Below are 16681 nucleotides of genomic sequence, written 5' to 3' on the forward strand. Positions count from 1 at the left end.
ACAAGCGTATCCTGGAATGAAGAACTTCTCAAAACCATAGTGGTGGTTTACATCTCAGCTACATAAAAATGCTGTTTATCACTATATAGCTTATTCCAATTCACATCATGGAGCTGAGACTTTGTTCCTAATATACTGGAAAACTAAACCAGGAAAGAGCTAATTATTTATTATGTTTGGTCAACTGAAGTATAAGTTTTAAGGCAGCTTATTCAGTTATGAAAGGGTGGTAATGGTAAATACAGCTAAATGACATTCCAGCTCCTCTGATATCTAGGATTTGATTTGCTCAAATATATTCATTAACCCATTCAGAAATACAGTTACAATACAACTAAGGTACAATTCAAAACTATTTTACTGTCAGAGGGCAGTGTTAGCTAAATAGGTAAGTCAACAGGCCATGGGAGAGTCACTTTCAGCAGAATCTGAAACTATTCTTTTCAAACACGCCAGAAAATTCTCACACAGATGAAAAATGCAGCCTCAATCCCAAAATATATAGATTTTGCATATTATAAATCAGAGCATATGGCTCTCCTTACAGCTCCAAGACACAAACGGCATGTGAAGTTATCTACATGTCTACCCACATCTTCAGGATAACCTTTAGGATCAGTAGCTGAAAGAAGAATTCTTAGCTCACAACTAGGAAAAAAAAGAAGTTTCTAGAAACTGCTGTACCCCAAAGATGGGTATCTCAGCAGTATCAAGTTTTTGGTTTTCCTATTCACAAGGAGGAAATGTAGCCCTGGTATGTGGTGATGGTCCTAATTCAGCATACTCTACAACCTGCTACAATAGTGTAGGGCATCCTATATCCAGTTTGCCTCATGTCTCTACCATTTTCTGTTTGGAATTTGTAAAAGGCTGGCAGTGATGGAAACCTATCAAATTTCTGTCAGGGAAGCCGACTGCAATGCATTCACCACCTACATGCTCACTTGTAAGCTCTGAACACTTGTAAGCAAGTCCAACACTTTCTGGGAAGCAGGCTGTGGGACTGAGAATGGCTCCACCCAGTCTGTCTGATGTGCCAAACACCGCACATGCACTACATTCTTGTTGAGCGCACAGTTGGTCTTGAAACTCTTCAAAATTCATCATGTTTTCAAGGCACATTCAATCATTTCTATCCAATCTATGCTCAGCCATATACTGGAAATCTTATTGTTTCTTCCCCAAAGAAGAATAACCTGGTAAGTGATCAGAACACAATTGTTTTCTGACATGCTACTGTCAAAATTAGGTTCTTCCTCCAAAGCTGCCATAACATATCAACTTGTACAATGACATCCACAGATAAAGATATCCCTGAATTCAAGGTCCTTATAACAGAAAGATTATCAACATTTCTAAGCATCTTTTCACATACTTAAGCTCCACATGGATGGGGCAATCTGTTGGCTTCAGTTTTCACACCTGACTCCCCAAACATTAAAATTACTAAAATAAACAACAGGGACACACTGCACACAGCACTACTTTATTCACCACAGAATTAAGATCTTTAACACATGGGACACCACAGGACAGTCATTCTGAGAAGCTGCTTGTATCTTATGCACAAAGAGCAGATCTCAAGAACAAACTCCACATATTGAATTACAGAATATTCTGAGCTGGAAGGGATCTGCAAGGATCATTGAATCCAACTCTTATGTGAATGGCCCGTATGGGGATACATCTTCCTTTTCCCTATGACTTACTGAAAATTCCCTGACCCACTGAAAATTCACAACATCTGCCAGGACTCAGACAATTTATTGCAAAGAATATGTACTTATCTCCTTTTATAGTCAACGGAGTTAAATTGTGCACACACCTTTAGAGGAAATGAGATAATCTTATTCAGGACATATATTGACTGAGGCCCTGATAAGCCTTCAGGGAAGTGGCTACAATAATGCAGCAGGTGGGACTTCCCCAGAGAAAGCAATCTGTCCAAGTGACCTCAAAGAGAATCCACAATGCTTTTCATGTCATTAGCTTTTATTCTAAAAATCTTTTGCAAAACCATATATTACACAGTCTTTTCCTAAGTGTATTCATTTTCTTAATTTATAATATGCAGTGCTGGGCTAAGCTTTATTAATTGCAGTATTGAACACTGGTTGAACTTAGGCATAAACCTACTCAATTCTGAGTTTCAGCAACATTCTGTGCCAATACCATGCCACACCCAACAGAAAACTTTAAAATAAGGAAGATCTGGCAAGTCTTACAGAAAAGCTGTGAGTCACAAAGGAAAACAAATTTATTTAACCAAGACCAAGCTACACAAATATAAACAAATGTTCACTTAACACCTCCCACATATTTAATTAGACATTAATGTAACATACCTCAATCTGCATCTTTAGATGAGTCTTAAAGTTTGACAGGAGGGTAAGAAATATGGAAAGTGAAAGTTCAAAAACTTCTGGAACTGATGAGACTCCATTTTTTGACAGTGCAACACAAAGGTACTGCTTTATAGCATTAATGAACATCTCATTTGTCCTGAAGACTGGTCCTGCATTTTGCAGAATGGACAGAAGCAACTGCAATGAAAGAATCTTTGATCGCAGTTCATGAGACCTAGAACAAAACAATGCAGCACATCATCCCAGTGTAAGTCATAAAAAATAAAAAACATTCTCTTGAAAAGTCAAAACACACCACAATCATTTTGGAAGTGGAATGTAAATGAGAGAAACTCAAATTTGACATAACCTGTTGCAGAAACGGTCATAAAAAGATGTTGGTATTTTTTTGTTGAACTGGTCATTTTTCAACCAAGAATGCAAGCAAGACCTTTTTCCAGAAAAGGAAAAATTACTGTTGAACCACTCTCTCTTCTGCACCACAGAACAGCAGCAACAAGAGGCAATGCTGCCCTTTTAGCCAGAGGATGAAGGAGCATTCTGTCCTGTTAAGAGATTTGGAAGATCCCATCTAAAATCCAGCCCATCTACCAAAGCCTGACTAGTAAAAGGTGGAAATTCCTCCTCCTCCTCAATTTCCACTCGCATGGAGAGAGAGTTGAAGGGTCTATAAAGACAATAGCTGTACTGCCTGACCTACTTCCTGCCAACATTAGAATCTCTTTTAGCAAATACAGCTTTAATTGGTCACTGGGCCCATCCCACTCTGAGAGCAGGTAAGACACATAATGTGCCTATTTTAAGCATGGCAATCACCAAGACACACAACCACAGTGTTGTCAAGTGCTCCACAGCAACATTCTTACAGACTCAAGTAAACTAGAATTCATGTCAGAACAGTGCTACTATATCTGCTCTAAAAACCCCGTAACAAACACAACAAAACAGCCAAAAACCCCTCAAACCCCACACAAAAGAAACATAAAGGAGATCTGCACCTATTAAAATCCAGTGCAATAAATAGCATTCCAGGTGAAACCATTCTCTCCTAAGACTCTGGATGCTCCTTCCCACCCCTGCTCATTTCAAAAAAGGCTGTATCTCTTCTCAAGAGCAGGTATAGACACAATTGGCTTTCCCAACAGGAGAGTCCACAGCTTTTATTAAACAACCACCCCTGACAGAGGACAGTTATGAAACACAGGAAACAATGACAGGAAATTTTTCATCCAGTACAGCCCAGACCGAGTAAGGAGTGCTTCAAGTCAATCTGTGACACACAGAGTAGTTGGATATTTGCAATATATCGCAAATACATAAGTTTAATGAAAAAAAAATGCAATTCCAGACTAGCTAAAACCTAAAGTGCTAATTAATATTAAGTATGTTGCAAATAAACTCAATTATTTCTGCCCAACAAAGTGGGACAGGAAAATCAATCTGCAAACATTTCAAACTCAAAATATAATTTCAACAGTAGACTTCTTTTCTGAAGATGCTTTTGAGAAGAAAACAGCCTGTCAAATTGAGTGAGGAACTTGTCCCTCACATTTTTCCTAATGGGCTGCAGGTCAAAGTCAATCCAAAACTGCTCTCTGTAGGAGTTCTTCAAGAACATGCTTGGTGCTGGCACTGCATGGAAGCTGACATAACAATCTCTTTTAATGCAGAAAGCTTGATTTTGTATCACATGGTACCAGCTGTGCAGACAGCACATGACCAGAACACACTTTGCTATGGAATGTAAGAATTTAAATATGAAGAGAATTTCAGTCATAAATAAGATATTAAATACTGCCTACTTCCAGCAAGTGTCAGCTCCTACCTGAAATCCTGACATGCTGACCTCAATTTTTATGATGTGTAAAGCTCACTTAATTTAGAACAGGCTCAAGGTAAAAACAAAAACCAGCAAGCAAATCTTCGAGCTATTTTCCACTCCCAGCTTATTTTATTCCAGAGAAAAAGGAAACAAAGACATTAACCAGGTTCCCGGGAAGCCAAATGCTCATCTGAACACCCAGACTTGTGATTTTAAGCTAAAGCTTCATGTTCAGTTACCTAAAGTTTAAAAATATTTTCATTACAGACTTCATAACAAATTTCATTGAAAATAAGATTTTTAAAGAGGCAGATAAGACTCTTGAAATGCCATAGATATCCTACGCCTCCTCTTCGAATTACAGCATGTTTGTAGTAGTTCAAAAAGCCATCAATGCCTCAGAACCACTGATAAATTCTAGGCACTTCTCCAAATATGGGATATCTTCAAATATATTTGCGGTGACTTTTTGTTGCCCTAAATGCCTTTTTCTCCAATTTGTTTTGTATGAAGAACTTCACCAGTTCTAAAACAAATATCAAGGACTCCGTGGATTCAGATGAGATTCTCCAAGTGCCTCAATTGCTATTACTGCTCTTGCAAAGGGAGTTAATCCATTAAAGCCTTTAATAAATGGACAGCTTTAGTCTCAGAGTACTAACTAAAACCACAGGATTTTCATTGCATTTCCTGGAAGACAATTCTCAGACACAGTGAGGAAAACCCTCATGCTTCAGTCTTCATTCTCTAATGTCCTGACTTTCCATAGCGCATCACTAGATAATTTAAAAACATTTCTAGACTAGAACTTCAAACCCTTTTGACTATATTATATCATTTTCAGCTTAATAAATCTATACCACACATCACTGATTAAACTAAATTGTCTCAAAGTTACCTGCTTTAAAAGCCAGACTTGGACCATTAAAGCTGATTTTATTTTGAAGAATACCAGGTCTTTCACTGTCATCTGAAATCACACTACAGTTTTAATTTAATCTCTTGGCACTCTTTAGAACAAAAAAGCATTCCTCTTGAAAATTATTAGCAACTGTTACTAACGTGCAAAAAAATGCATATAAATTATACGCATATAAATCCAAGATCAGAAAGCAAACCTTTCTGCTGGCACTCAATATTAGCATCTATAGAGAAGAATTTTTATTTGCTTTACAACAATTCTATAAATGCAACTGAAAATGGGGAATCTTCAGTCAGGAAAAACAGCCAAATAAAGACTTTGTTATCAAACATTTGTGTTTTGATTAAATAGGCTGATAAGAGAGTCCAACCTGAACAAAAGAATGAAACACTATAACATGAAGTTATCATAACCAGTTATCAGCTCCAGGTGAGTAGCTTATATGAAGATGAAGTAGGGCTGAGTATGTGTACTGGATACACGAATGTGCTGGTTTCAGCTGGTGTAGAGTTAATTTTCTTCCAAGTGGCCAGTACAGGGTTACGTTTCGGATGGTGAGAAATATGCGAGATATGAAAGAAATTATGGGGCACAACCAGCAACGGTTATGAACCTAGAAGGTATCAAAAGCAGAGCAACATGAGCAAGACCAGAAATACCTGAAGATCTTCTATACAATCCCTTCTGAAAGGCATTATAAACAGCAACTAGGAAGAAAATGCTGTACTTACAGAAGGATAGGTGTTAAGAAACCTCTTAACAGGTATACAAAAGATACATTAAAACATAAAAGTACTTTTCCAGAGTTTCTAGGTTCTTTTCACCATACCATTAGTTTCTCAGTAACAGGACTTACAAAAATATTTAAATAACTTATTTTTATTTTCAGATTCATTAGGAAAACTCTTAAATTCTACTTACTTTGGATCTGGTGGTCCATCTGACAGGGGCTTCATGGAGAGTTTACACAGTGACCTGAATACAAGGAAGGCATCCTTTTGTAAAATGTGGGAAAACTTAGCACCAGGGGTAGGTCCTGAAGAATTTCCAGATTCCTAAGGAAGTTAACATATTTCAGTATTCCATTTTGCATCAGCAGCATGTGTAGGGAAATCCCCACCTCTGAGCAATAAGAAGTTAATATATTAAACAAATATAACCAATTCACTTTAGCTTTATGGTCTTAAGACTAAAACAAAACATTCTGCAGTCCAGTTGAAATGAAAGTCACTACTAAAAATTGCCTACTCAGTAAAAAGTCAGAATTAATTAAAGAGTGTCATGAAATTAGGTCAAGTTTAAGTAGAGTAATCTGCAGTGAATTGCTGCCAGGCACTTTTAGTAGATAATTAGTTTAAAAAGACCCTAACACTTGACATTTTAATAGCACATGAATCGTTAACTATCTGTCGCCAGATACATTTGATAAAATTTCTATGGTACAGTAAACACCCTTATTACTAAGTTCTTGCATTCTGTATTACTGTTCCATACTTAAGAAACATGTTTAACGTTAAGTGTTCTATTTGTATGGTCTATGTGACTGTAACTTTTTGAACTTACAATTATTATTCTCAAACCTAATTACTCAGTACACTCTGACAGAAGATACTCTTGGTCAGGTGACAAGTGCATACATGTCACATACAACAGAGGGAGTGTATTTTCACATCTGTTTTGTTAAGGAAAATCAAATCCTCTCAGACATGAAACTCTGGATCTGAAATCACTGCATTAAGATCATGCTATCAGCTTGAAATTTCTATTTATTGCTTGAAAAGAGCACACTGAAATTACACAGGCATGTGTATAATTGGCTATATGCTTCACTATGTATATTGAATACTAGCTGAATACTAGGAGCACTTCAAGAAACAGGAAACTGAGTTCTCTTGGAACAGTGAACTCCATGGGGCTACTAAAAACATGCTGGGATAAAAAAAGACATCACATGAAAAATTTATTCAGAAAAATTTCATTTAAATAGTGCATTGAAGTAGAGTAACATGACTTAATACTTGAAATTCATCTCAGTGACTTTTTAAATGGAGTTATACAAATCACTCTGCACAAGTGTTGGGCAACATTTAAAACATAATACTTTTTTTCAGTATTTGCTAATTTATATCTGCCTTTACCTGAGTATCGTTGGAAGAGACAGATAATCTGTCATCAGGTAAAGATGGTGTATAAGCAACAGAAATTGGAGTCCCTGGAATTCCATTTGCCTGAATGTTTTCACTATCACTGCCATCCTCTAATGATACAGTTGTGCCATCGCCGCCTGCAGTCCCTTCCACATCTATCAGAAAAGATGTAAAAATTACTAACAAACGTTACATGACATTAAAAATTAAAAAGAGCTTTTAAAACCAACATTTAAATACTAAAATAATCATAAGGAGGAGCTTAAGGCCGAATTTACATGGCATTTCAGAACTATAAAAATTGTAAATACTCAATTCCCACTAACAAAAATTACAGTAAAAAATTTACTTATAACTTCACATTGCCAGGGTCACCACTCTACCAAGTTTCCAAGAAGTATTGGTATGGGACATCACTCACTAGTCTGAACAGACAATTTCCATCAAACTGAAAAATACAGTGATACACTGCTCCTACAGAGAGAAACCCATTTCTGAAGAGTGTTTATATAGAAACAAAATAAAATAATAATAGAAATTTTAAAAAAACAAAAAGAAAAAACCACCAAGAACTTGTATTTTAAGAGAACATTAGTCTCCAATATAAAGTGTAAATCAGTGTATGAAATCCTGTCCATTTTGCTGTTAAATAATGCACAGCCAAAGTCTGACAGTTGAAACTGTCTTCTTCAGCATGTAAGTCATATTTAATGATAATAAATTTTAGTTAAATACTTTAGAGTGGTAAAATAATTCTTAAGGTCAAGAATCACACCGCAGTTGCTATTGACTAGACAGATATTAATGTAATACCTCCAACCACTATGTTCACCATTTCCTGCACAATACTTTCTACAATTTCTTGTGCCTTCTCTTCGCACTCATTGCTTTCACCATCATACGTTCCTCCATCAGCTTTAGAAAGATCTTTATGAAGAAAAACAAACACAAACAAGTATTAATGAGAAACTCCGAAATTAAGAAGGCATTTTGCTTGCACTTAGTATTTCAGAATTCAATTACAAGTCTCTTAACAAATGTTTGGATGCTTCAAAAATAGGTATTTGTGGAATGTAAGAATTCCAGCATTTAACCTGTAAACAGCAATTATTCTACAGGCCTGTGCCAACAATAGACATCAATTTTGTAACTACACATACATTAAAAGACTGAAAACTTGAGGGTTTTGAGATGTTATTCTCAAAAACTTTCACAACATTACACAGATGCAAAAAGGAATTTTTGATACAGGCTCCTACAGAGTGCAGGACTAAAGGATGCTTTTGATGGACAGTGGTAACAAGGACAAATGGGCATTTTGCATTAGTCAACTACTTGAAAACTTATGCCTGACTCCAGATTTGGGAGAGAAAAAAAAGACAATCCTCAAGTCTCACTTTTTACAGACTTTTTCCCTCCCTCCGTGAAACAGAAATACACACTGATTACTTTCTGCTGCTGTGGCTTGGTCAGCTTCTGTCTGTTCATTTTCAGCACTAGAAATATCAGATCCATTTTCTGCCTCAATATCTTCTTGAAGGTTCTTGTCCACATCATTTGTGCTGTGGTCAAGCTCTCTCTCATGGTCTTTGGACAGCTGATCAGCCTGTGCTGGAATATGTCTCAACTGAGGTGATTCCGGCTCATGATGGCTTACTGGAGACTGCTGGAGATGGTGTTGCTGTCTGTGTCTTTCCTTTTCCATCTGTTTGGCTTCCTGAAGCTACAAAAGCATTTCAAACACACAAGAACTTGACTATCAAAATAAAACAGTAAGATATATGCATTATTTTATAAAGATGACATCTCTATTGTCTCTGCTTATACAGTGCCTTTCTAAAGCTGTAACAGTTTAAGAAAATGCATCTTTGTTTAATTAAAAATAACTTCAGTATCATGGGATAATCCATTGCAAAAGGGCTGCTTCCCAACTACGCACATAGTTCATACCTTCACTGTCAAAAAAGGGACAACTACACTACATAAACCATACAACAAAGAATTGTCTGCCCCGCCATAAGGAAGTTCAGGGAGTAGATGTGACAATAAACAAGGAGTGCCTGGAAAAACATCAAGGCAGACTTTTTTTTGTTGTCTCTTGATCTGGAATCCCCAGAAGGGAAGAATTTCTGTGACTTTTCTAATGGATTATGACAACATGCAAAGTCAAACCAAAGCAAGATGTTCTTTGAGGTAAACACATCTATTAAATATAGCAGACCACTATAAGAAGTTTAAAACCTGTACACCACCCCCACCCCCAAACTCCACATTTTCCACCTCTGTCAGTGTAAAACACAAGAAGAAAAATATCAGATACCAGATTCTTACTTTTCCCCAAAGTGCTCAAGTTAGAAAAGCCAAAAAGCTTTAATAATGATAAAACAAATCTCTCAAGCTGGTTCGCTTTCAAGAGGTAGTTTCTAGATAAAGATACCGAGATACTCACTGCTTGATTTTCCATACGTGCAAAAATGACATTCAGCATTTGTGTTAAAGTGGCCTTGGCTGTAGTTTGATTTATAAGATTTTTGCTTGCTAGGTAGATATTGTAACATGTTCTTACAGCCTGTAGTACTGTTCCTTCGTGGATTTCTATGTGTTGAGATGTTACTGCAGTGAGCAAAGCCTAAATAAACACACACACATATACATTTACCAGTCAAAACATTTATCAACCAAAATGTTTGCAAATTAATAAATACCAAAACTGGATTCCTTCTAAAATATACCTAAATACATATATTGAACTGCAATTATGTTTTCCTACATACTCTTGTAGCCATAGTGGAAAATCATATTTACCAGTTACATTAAACTGAGAGTTTTTAATCAACATAGCTGAGAATTACGTGTTTCATAGCATGTAACAGCAAGAAGTAACCAATGGAGCCATCAGAGAGGTAGCTAATAGAAGTTATCCTCAAGTTTTCTAGACACAAAACAGGAACAGACTACCTGTTAAAGCCTGGAAGGGAAGCCAAAGGATCCAAAAGCTGTTTTAGAAAAAAATGTAAATGTGATGAACAAAGACTGAGATTAGACAGCTACAGTAAGACAACTTCCCTTTATAAAAGCTTTTTTTTTTTGGTAGATGCTAGAATATTGTGTTGCCCCCTATGTAGAAATTAACTTATTTCTTCCTGTTTGTGCTAATATCGGCTTCTCTTTAACAAAAAAAGCACATAAATCTCTGAAAGATCAGATAACAGAAGTAAGGAACAAATTATCTCTATGTGAGGCAGAGGCAGGCTGGATTAAAAGGCAGAAATAGAGGCAGATGAAACCTGAGGACAGGGTTTGAAAACATTGTCAGAGATTGTGCTGGAGAATGGAAAGAAAGGCAAAGAGCCTGGTTTGCCACTGTTTATATTCATGTAATCCAGTAGAAGTAATGAGGGAATTTTGAGCATTAAAAACTTTGTCAAAGTTATCATTTAATGGGATGTTTAGGGTAAGAAAAAAAGAACTGGAAGCACTAGAAAGCTCCTACTTTTTAAAATTTATCACAGTTAAAAGTTATTTCAAGTGTTGGGTAATTTACTCATCAAACCACACCTCACATCTCTTACTGACATTGTCAGAACTTCTATACACACGAGGTACCAAGAAGTGGAGAAGTAGTATCCATCACTCACTCAAACCCCTTAAAAAGTAAAGTCAGTCACTCTTGAAAACAAGCTGAACAAGTGGATCCCAGGCATAAACAGCTATTTTTCCCAAACCACTACTGTCTGGACCCAATACAGTACATATTTAGATTTAATTAATATTTCTTTCACTCATTTACAAGTTATACAACTGACACATGTACACAAACACTTAATACACCAGCTTAAGAACCACCTACAGCTTCTCTCTTGGAAGACAGGGTCTCCTGCAGCCTAGCTCTTAGGACACCAGTGAAAAGGTGTAGGGGGATCAAGTCTCCATCTCTGGTTCTAGAGATGTCATTCATGAAGTTACTCCTTTGTGTCACCTTCTCTCTCCTTCTGAGAGAAGCTGACAAGAAGCTGATACTTGAAAATCCAATTTTAACTTCCACCTCAGTTCAGTGAAGTCTTACAACGTTTTTTCCCCAACTTTTAGTAATAGAAAGGAGAGCCAGCTAGTAGAGAAAGGTGACAAGACTACAGGTAGACTATCTGCTCTTTTGTTTTAATTGGCTTAACAGCTTTAATTTCCTAAGTTTTTTTCAGTATGCTTGTTATGAATACTAGAGCCTGGTTCTCTTCACACCACCTAATTATTAGTGTGGAGGCAAAGAAACACTTCAAACACACACAGAGACAGATCTCCTTAATATATTAATCCAAATTCACTGAATAACGTTTCCCGTGCAGACTGAGGAATCAGGCTTTCTACAGGGCATCTCCCTGCAGATATCAAACTATAGAAGAGTTTACAGAGCTCTTGACAGTCAATTTGGGTTTCTTTCCTTCCCAGGCACTAGATACTAATCTTAATGACTACCATACACATTTGCAAACTGATAAGCATTTTTAGCTTTGATCTCTTGCTAATATCTTCCCTCTTCCCTACCCTTTAGAGCCATCCTCAGGCTATTAGTCATTCTAACTTCAAATCTCAGTGCCATTTCTCTTCCACTACTATGACAATCCAGTAGAAATACAAGAATGAACACAAGACAGAAAGTATTTTACAACTGCTTTCTGAACATCCTTCCCTCCTGACAGCTTCTATTTAGGGCTCGATTTGATGATATACCCTAAACAACATCACCTGATTCTCTATCATAAAAGAGTATATAATTATCGCAATGGCATGACAACTAACCCTGAGAAACCACAGCTTATGATCAGGAGTGGCAGTACTGCTCCTCTGAAAGCCTTGTGAATTCATACATTAGAAAAATAAACCCTTCCTTTCTCATTTTAGTACTTCTCTTCATGTTGCTCCCCAGCCTTACTCTGTGACCAAAGAGCTACTATGTCCAACACAAGGAAGAAGAGAGGGGTGACAGCTGAATAGAGGACAATCACCTCAGCCCCCAGTGAAGCAGGGTTACACAAAATCTGAAACTGCTACACAACATTTGTCCTTGAGAGGTGGAGTAACAAAAGCTCTGCCTTCCTCCCAACCACACACTCTTACTGCTTACTTTGCAACAGGTCCAGGGCATGAAGCCACCTGTGCTATTTTAACAGCAACTCATCAGTACAAAAGCTTGAGAACAAAAGCACCCACTGGTGGTTCTCTGGTGTTTAGTTTTGGGATTTTGTTTTGTTTTAAAAGCGATTTCAGTAGATGCAGAGTAGTAAATACTTGCTAGGACAAGGGATGGGGTAAGGGCAAAAATACCAACAGCCAACAAGCCTTCCTTGCCCTAAAACTACTGGCTACCATCCTGACTGTGAGTTTGTTTCCTTATGCTTTCCCTCCAGTCCTTTATACCTATTGTTCTGTGTTTGAGAAAGACCCTACCGTTCTGTGTTGCCACCTACTTACTATAAATAAAGCTCATTCATTTTTATGAACAACCACTGGATGGCTTTGGGAAAGGAAAAGAATCTCCAGGATAACTTCCTGAGTTACAGATTATCTTATCTTTGTGTGACACCCACAATACTTTTTCTTTTAGCCTGAAGCATGTTTGCCAAGTGAATTTTCTATTATTTAAAACAAATGTATTAGAACAGTTCTGGAAGTATTATGCCTTGTGAGACAAAACGAATGTAATTTTAAAAGTAAACTAAATTAACAATAATCCTCTACTAAAAACATCCAGCATCCAACTTAACTCTAAACTTTTGATTCCTCTCACACTGAATATTCTATAAGAACAGCACGGTTGCAGCAAAATAATGTGACTACAACCAGGAGAACAATTTTCAGCTCAGGGTCAGTTTTGTCTTCCTCTCAGCCAACTCTGACCATCTTATCTTTGGAAGATTTATGACACAGTACAGCTGTCATCTGATCAGCACAGGCTTACTTTGTCTTAATTTCGTAATTCAGTTGCCTGGAAACTCTCGAGTACTTGGAACAGCACATAAAACAGAGTAGCCCTAGCTCCTCTCTCTAGTGTTAATTAGCTACTGGAACCACATAATTCTGTTTCCTTTGAGAGGGTCTACAGGGTTATTTTCAATAATAATTTTTGTTTTAACTTAACTTGAAGTCCAAACATTTCCTTATCACAAAATAATGTGTTAGTATGGACTGACTTTTGAAAAAACACGGGAAACTGAACTTAAACCACAAAACAACAAATACATCAAATAACCTTCATAGATAAATAATTTTTGAATTTAAGTGACACTAAAAAAAAGTCACTAATTAACATTCAGCTTTTCAGACTACAGCTATTGAGCACACGTAATAATCTTTCTCTGCCAAACATTAGGAAGTTAAGCTGTAAAAGTACCTAGATAGTAGCCAATACTTTCCATATGACAAACCAAGGAAAGAAAACACGTGAGTGTCAACAGCTGATATCATGTCCCATCCTGCATCCTCATCCCTGTTCCTTCTTTACAGATTAAAAAAAAAAATACAAGTTTTGTCATAATTTTAGTTCTTCAGGCACCAAAAGGCCAGAAAAAATGTAAACAGAACTTCAAGACCTCTGCAGCCGCCAGTGCAAGTCTGCACTCACACCACAAATGCCACAGCAGCTGTAGGAAAGCAAGCCTGGAGGCAGAAAGATTCAATCAAGCGATGTTATTTCAAACAATTTGAATAAACCACTTTCAATTGCATCAGCAGTCTAATTACTTGCATTGTTTCTGCCACAACAATCCCCACTACAACAGCTACACAAGAAAGTTGCATGGCTTCACATCAGAATTACACTAAATCAAACTAAACCACAAGGCAAAGGAAGGAAAGGCCAATGTCCCAGTCTGATTCATCACGGAGTCTGCAGATGAAGAACAAGGGCATTACAGAGAACATGCAAGCGAAAATAGGAGCAGAAAAATTTAACTGGCCTCCATCAAAACTACTGCAGAACATGACTCTAGAGCTTAGATAATGAAAAAAAGACAAATTATACTCCTCGGTGTCACCAAGATTATTTCCCTGGCAGTCAGGAGAAAGGGATTTTCAGAATGCCTAAGTGGCTCTGGTAGTTGGGAACCGGCTTAAGATGACTCCACCCCTGGAAAGCCACCCAGTAACTAGGAAACAGCACTGCATGTTAACTCTTACCCCATGATGGCTCCCAGATCCCAGAGTGAGGGCAGCACGCTATGCAAGGGCCACCTATTCTGCATGCAGAACCAAGACAATCCTCCAGAGAGGGAGGTGTCCAAGTGACCAAAGTTGTTATCTTTCACTGTGGTCTTGGTGAAGCAGCTGCCCTGTGGGAGTGCCACTTATGTTGTGGGTAACAGCCTGGGAACACCAGCACAAAAAAGCAGGAGATCCAGGTCCGCTACCTTCTATCTCCCTGATGGCATTAAAATTCTTCAGACACCATACTAATCATCAGAACCACAGAAGAGTCTAAGAAGATATATGATCCATCCTTCAAAACATACTGGAGAAGCAGGGTCCACATTCATCTCAGAACTGAAGGGTTATGAAGCCTAAGAGAAGAATATGACTGACTTAGCAGTTTCATTGTTCTTCAAAAGCCAAAACTTCTGGTCTTTGCCAAGGTTATTTAAAATTTTCAAGCTTTTTATAGTGTTCAGTGTATTGGACAAAGATGGAGTCAAAGTCAAAACAGTACTCTCCACTTTCCCAGTTGCTCTAACATGGAAATCAGCTAAATTTAAACAGGGAAAAAATTAAGGCACTACATTTTACAAGCATTTTACAATTGTTGAATAATTTACTTTCTCAACTGTTCTACTGGACAGAAGGAGTATTATCTCTTAAAGCCCCTTCAGGGGGGGAGGACTGGAATAAGAAAGCATTCAGAGAGATGGTATTACAGTGAGAGAGAGAGTTATAATAGTTTCAGCCACTGAAAGTTTAAATCAATGAAAACTTTGGTTTGCAGGATGAAAAACATCTTAAACGCTTGGGCAAAACAAAACAACAAATCTAGAAAACGGCAGCATGAACCAACATTTGTAACAACCATTTGCTGGAGAAGTGGAGTGCAAAAAAGGAACAGGGAAGGTTTGAGCTATAAAAGGAAGAGAAGAACAAACTACATTCTTTGCACTAAAACAAGTAAATACAGTCTGCAAGAAAACCCAATGCCTCAGGATACGTATGCACAAGATTATGAGGTAACAAACACTCCATTTCTCTTAATTAACTTCAATTGCATTCTTCACTGCCGCTCACCATTGCAGCCATTCAAAGACTGCTGTTACAGGAGCAGGGTACCACATTTCCACTAGGCAGCTAAATTCTAGTACTTGGCAATTTCCTGAAACAAATACCCATAATTAATGTCTGCAATCAGGAAACAGGTTCCCCAGAAACATTTGTACAAACTCCACATGCAACAGTTATATAGCCTGTGGAAAGAAACCCTGGACCTCCTTCAAGCAAAAGTGTATGACACAGCAGCACAAAGCTACCATGGTAATGTCCAACTGCCAGGTCTAATTGCATTTTATCAACCAATTCCAAAACGGATTTTAAAATCTGCTGCTTAATTAACATTTCCCCCACTGGGAGTGCAGGACTGTTTGACAGTAATTCCTCACAATTAGAGGCTCCAAAGGTCTACTGTGAATGAATTTCAGCCAGTAGTCTATGTACAAGACTTGAGGCCATAACCATGAGCTTGCCCAAAATGCAGTGGGCGAAATTAGGGGAAGGGCACAGGATAGGGAGTTTCCACCTCCAAGAAACAGGATCAAGAAAATATTTTAAAACTACCACGACATTTACAAATTAAGCGCTTCTACTTTTGAACTCTGAGATCATTAATATCTTCCTGCTGCCACAACTATAAATATAGGAAGTATTAAACATGTTACCTTTATTATTTGTAGCTGAACCCCTTCGTCTGTTTGAGGGCCTTGAAAACAGCCACATATTGTCTCGATAATTCTATCAATTAGTTTTTTTCCTGGAGCTGTACTGTCTGGAGCATTGCCTGTCAAGTGCCCATATGCTATAAGTTTCTGGAGAGAAGAGAAAAACCCATGTAAATAAGAGCTTAAAAAATTAAGCCAGCTTTTTGTTATAATAAATAAATTCACTTGATATTTCTAACTTGCACAGAATAATTAAAACAGTACATTTTACCCCATGTATCATAAAACATCAAGGATTTTTTTACATATCCTTCAGATTTATTAAATTTCCACTCAGCAACTGCTATAAGTTTGTCAGGAAGTTTAACATTAAAGGTTTTGTTTATCAGTTAACAACATTTTAAAACAATCAGGATTCTAAAAACTAACTCACATCACACAAGTCTTCATATGTAGTCAACACACAAATGTTTTTCATACCAGATAAACCAGCTGCAAATACTTTCTATTTGAGC

At 37.3% G+C, this 16681-nt stretch overlaps 1 protein-coding gene across 1 annotated transcript in view; it reads right to left on the bottom strand.

Moving 5' to 3' along the window:
* The window catches only part of ARFGEF1 (ARF guanine nucleotide exchange factor 1), an 87529-nt gene that overhangs the window by 39676 nt on the left and 31172 nt on the right, over window positions 1–16681 (bottom strand). Inside the window, exons 4-10 of the mRNA XM_082303196.1 lie at window positions 16167–16313; window positions 9707–9886; window positions 8707–8980; window positions 8071–8184; window positions 7249–7412; window positions 6032–6165; window positions 2346–2580 (exon numbers count right to left, since the gene is read on the bottom strand). Of these exons, the coding sequence (XP_082159322.1) occupies window positions 2346–2580; window positions 6032–6165; window positions 7249–7412; window positions 8071–8184; window positions 8707–8980; window positions 9707–9886; window positions 16167–16313 (1248 nt within the window). The remainder of the gene's footprint in view (window positions 1–2345; window positions 2581–6031; window positions 6166–7248; window positions 7413–8070; window positions 8185–8706; window positions 8981–9706; window positions 9887–16166; window positions 16314–16681) is intronic.

This window comes from Coloeus monedula, assembly GCF_965178545.1.
Source record: "Coloeus monedula genome assembly, chromosome: 1".
Taxonomy (NCBI): Eukaryota; Metazoa; Chordata; class Aves; order Passeriformes; family Corvidae; genus Coloeus; species Coloeus monedula.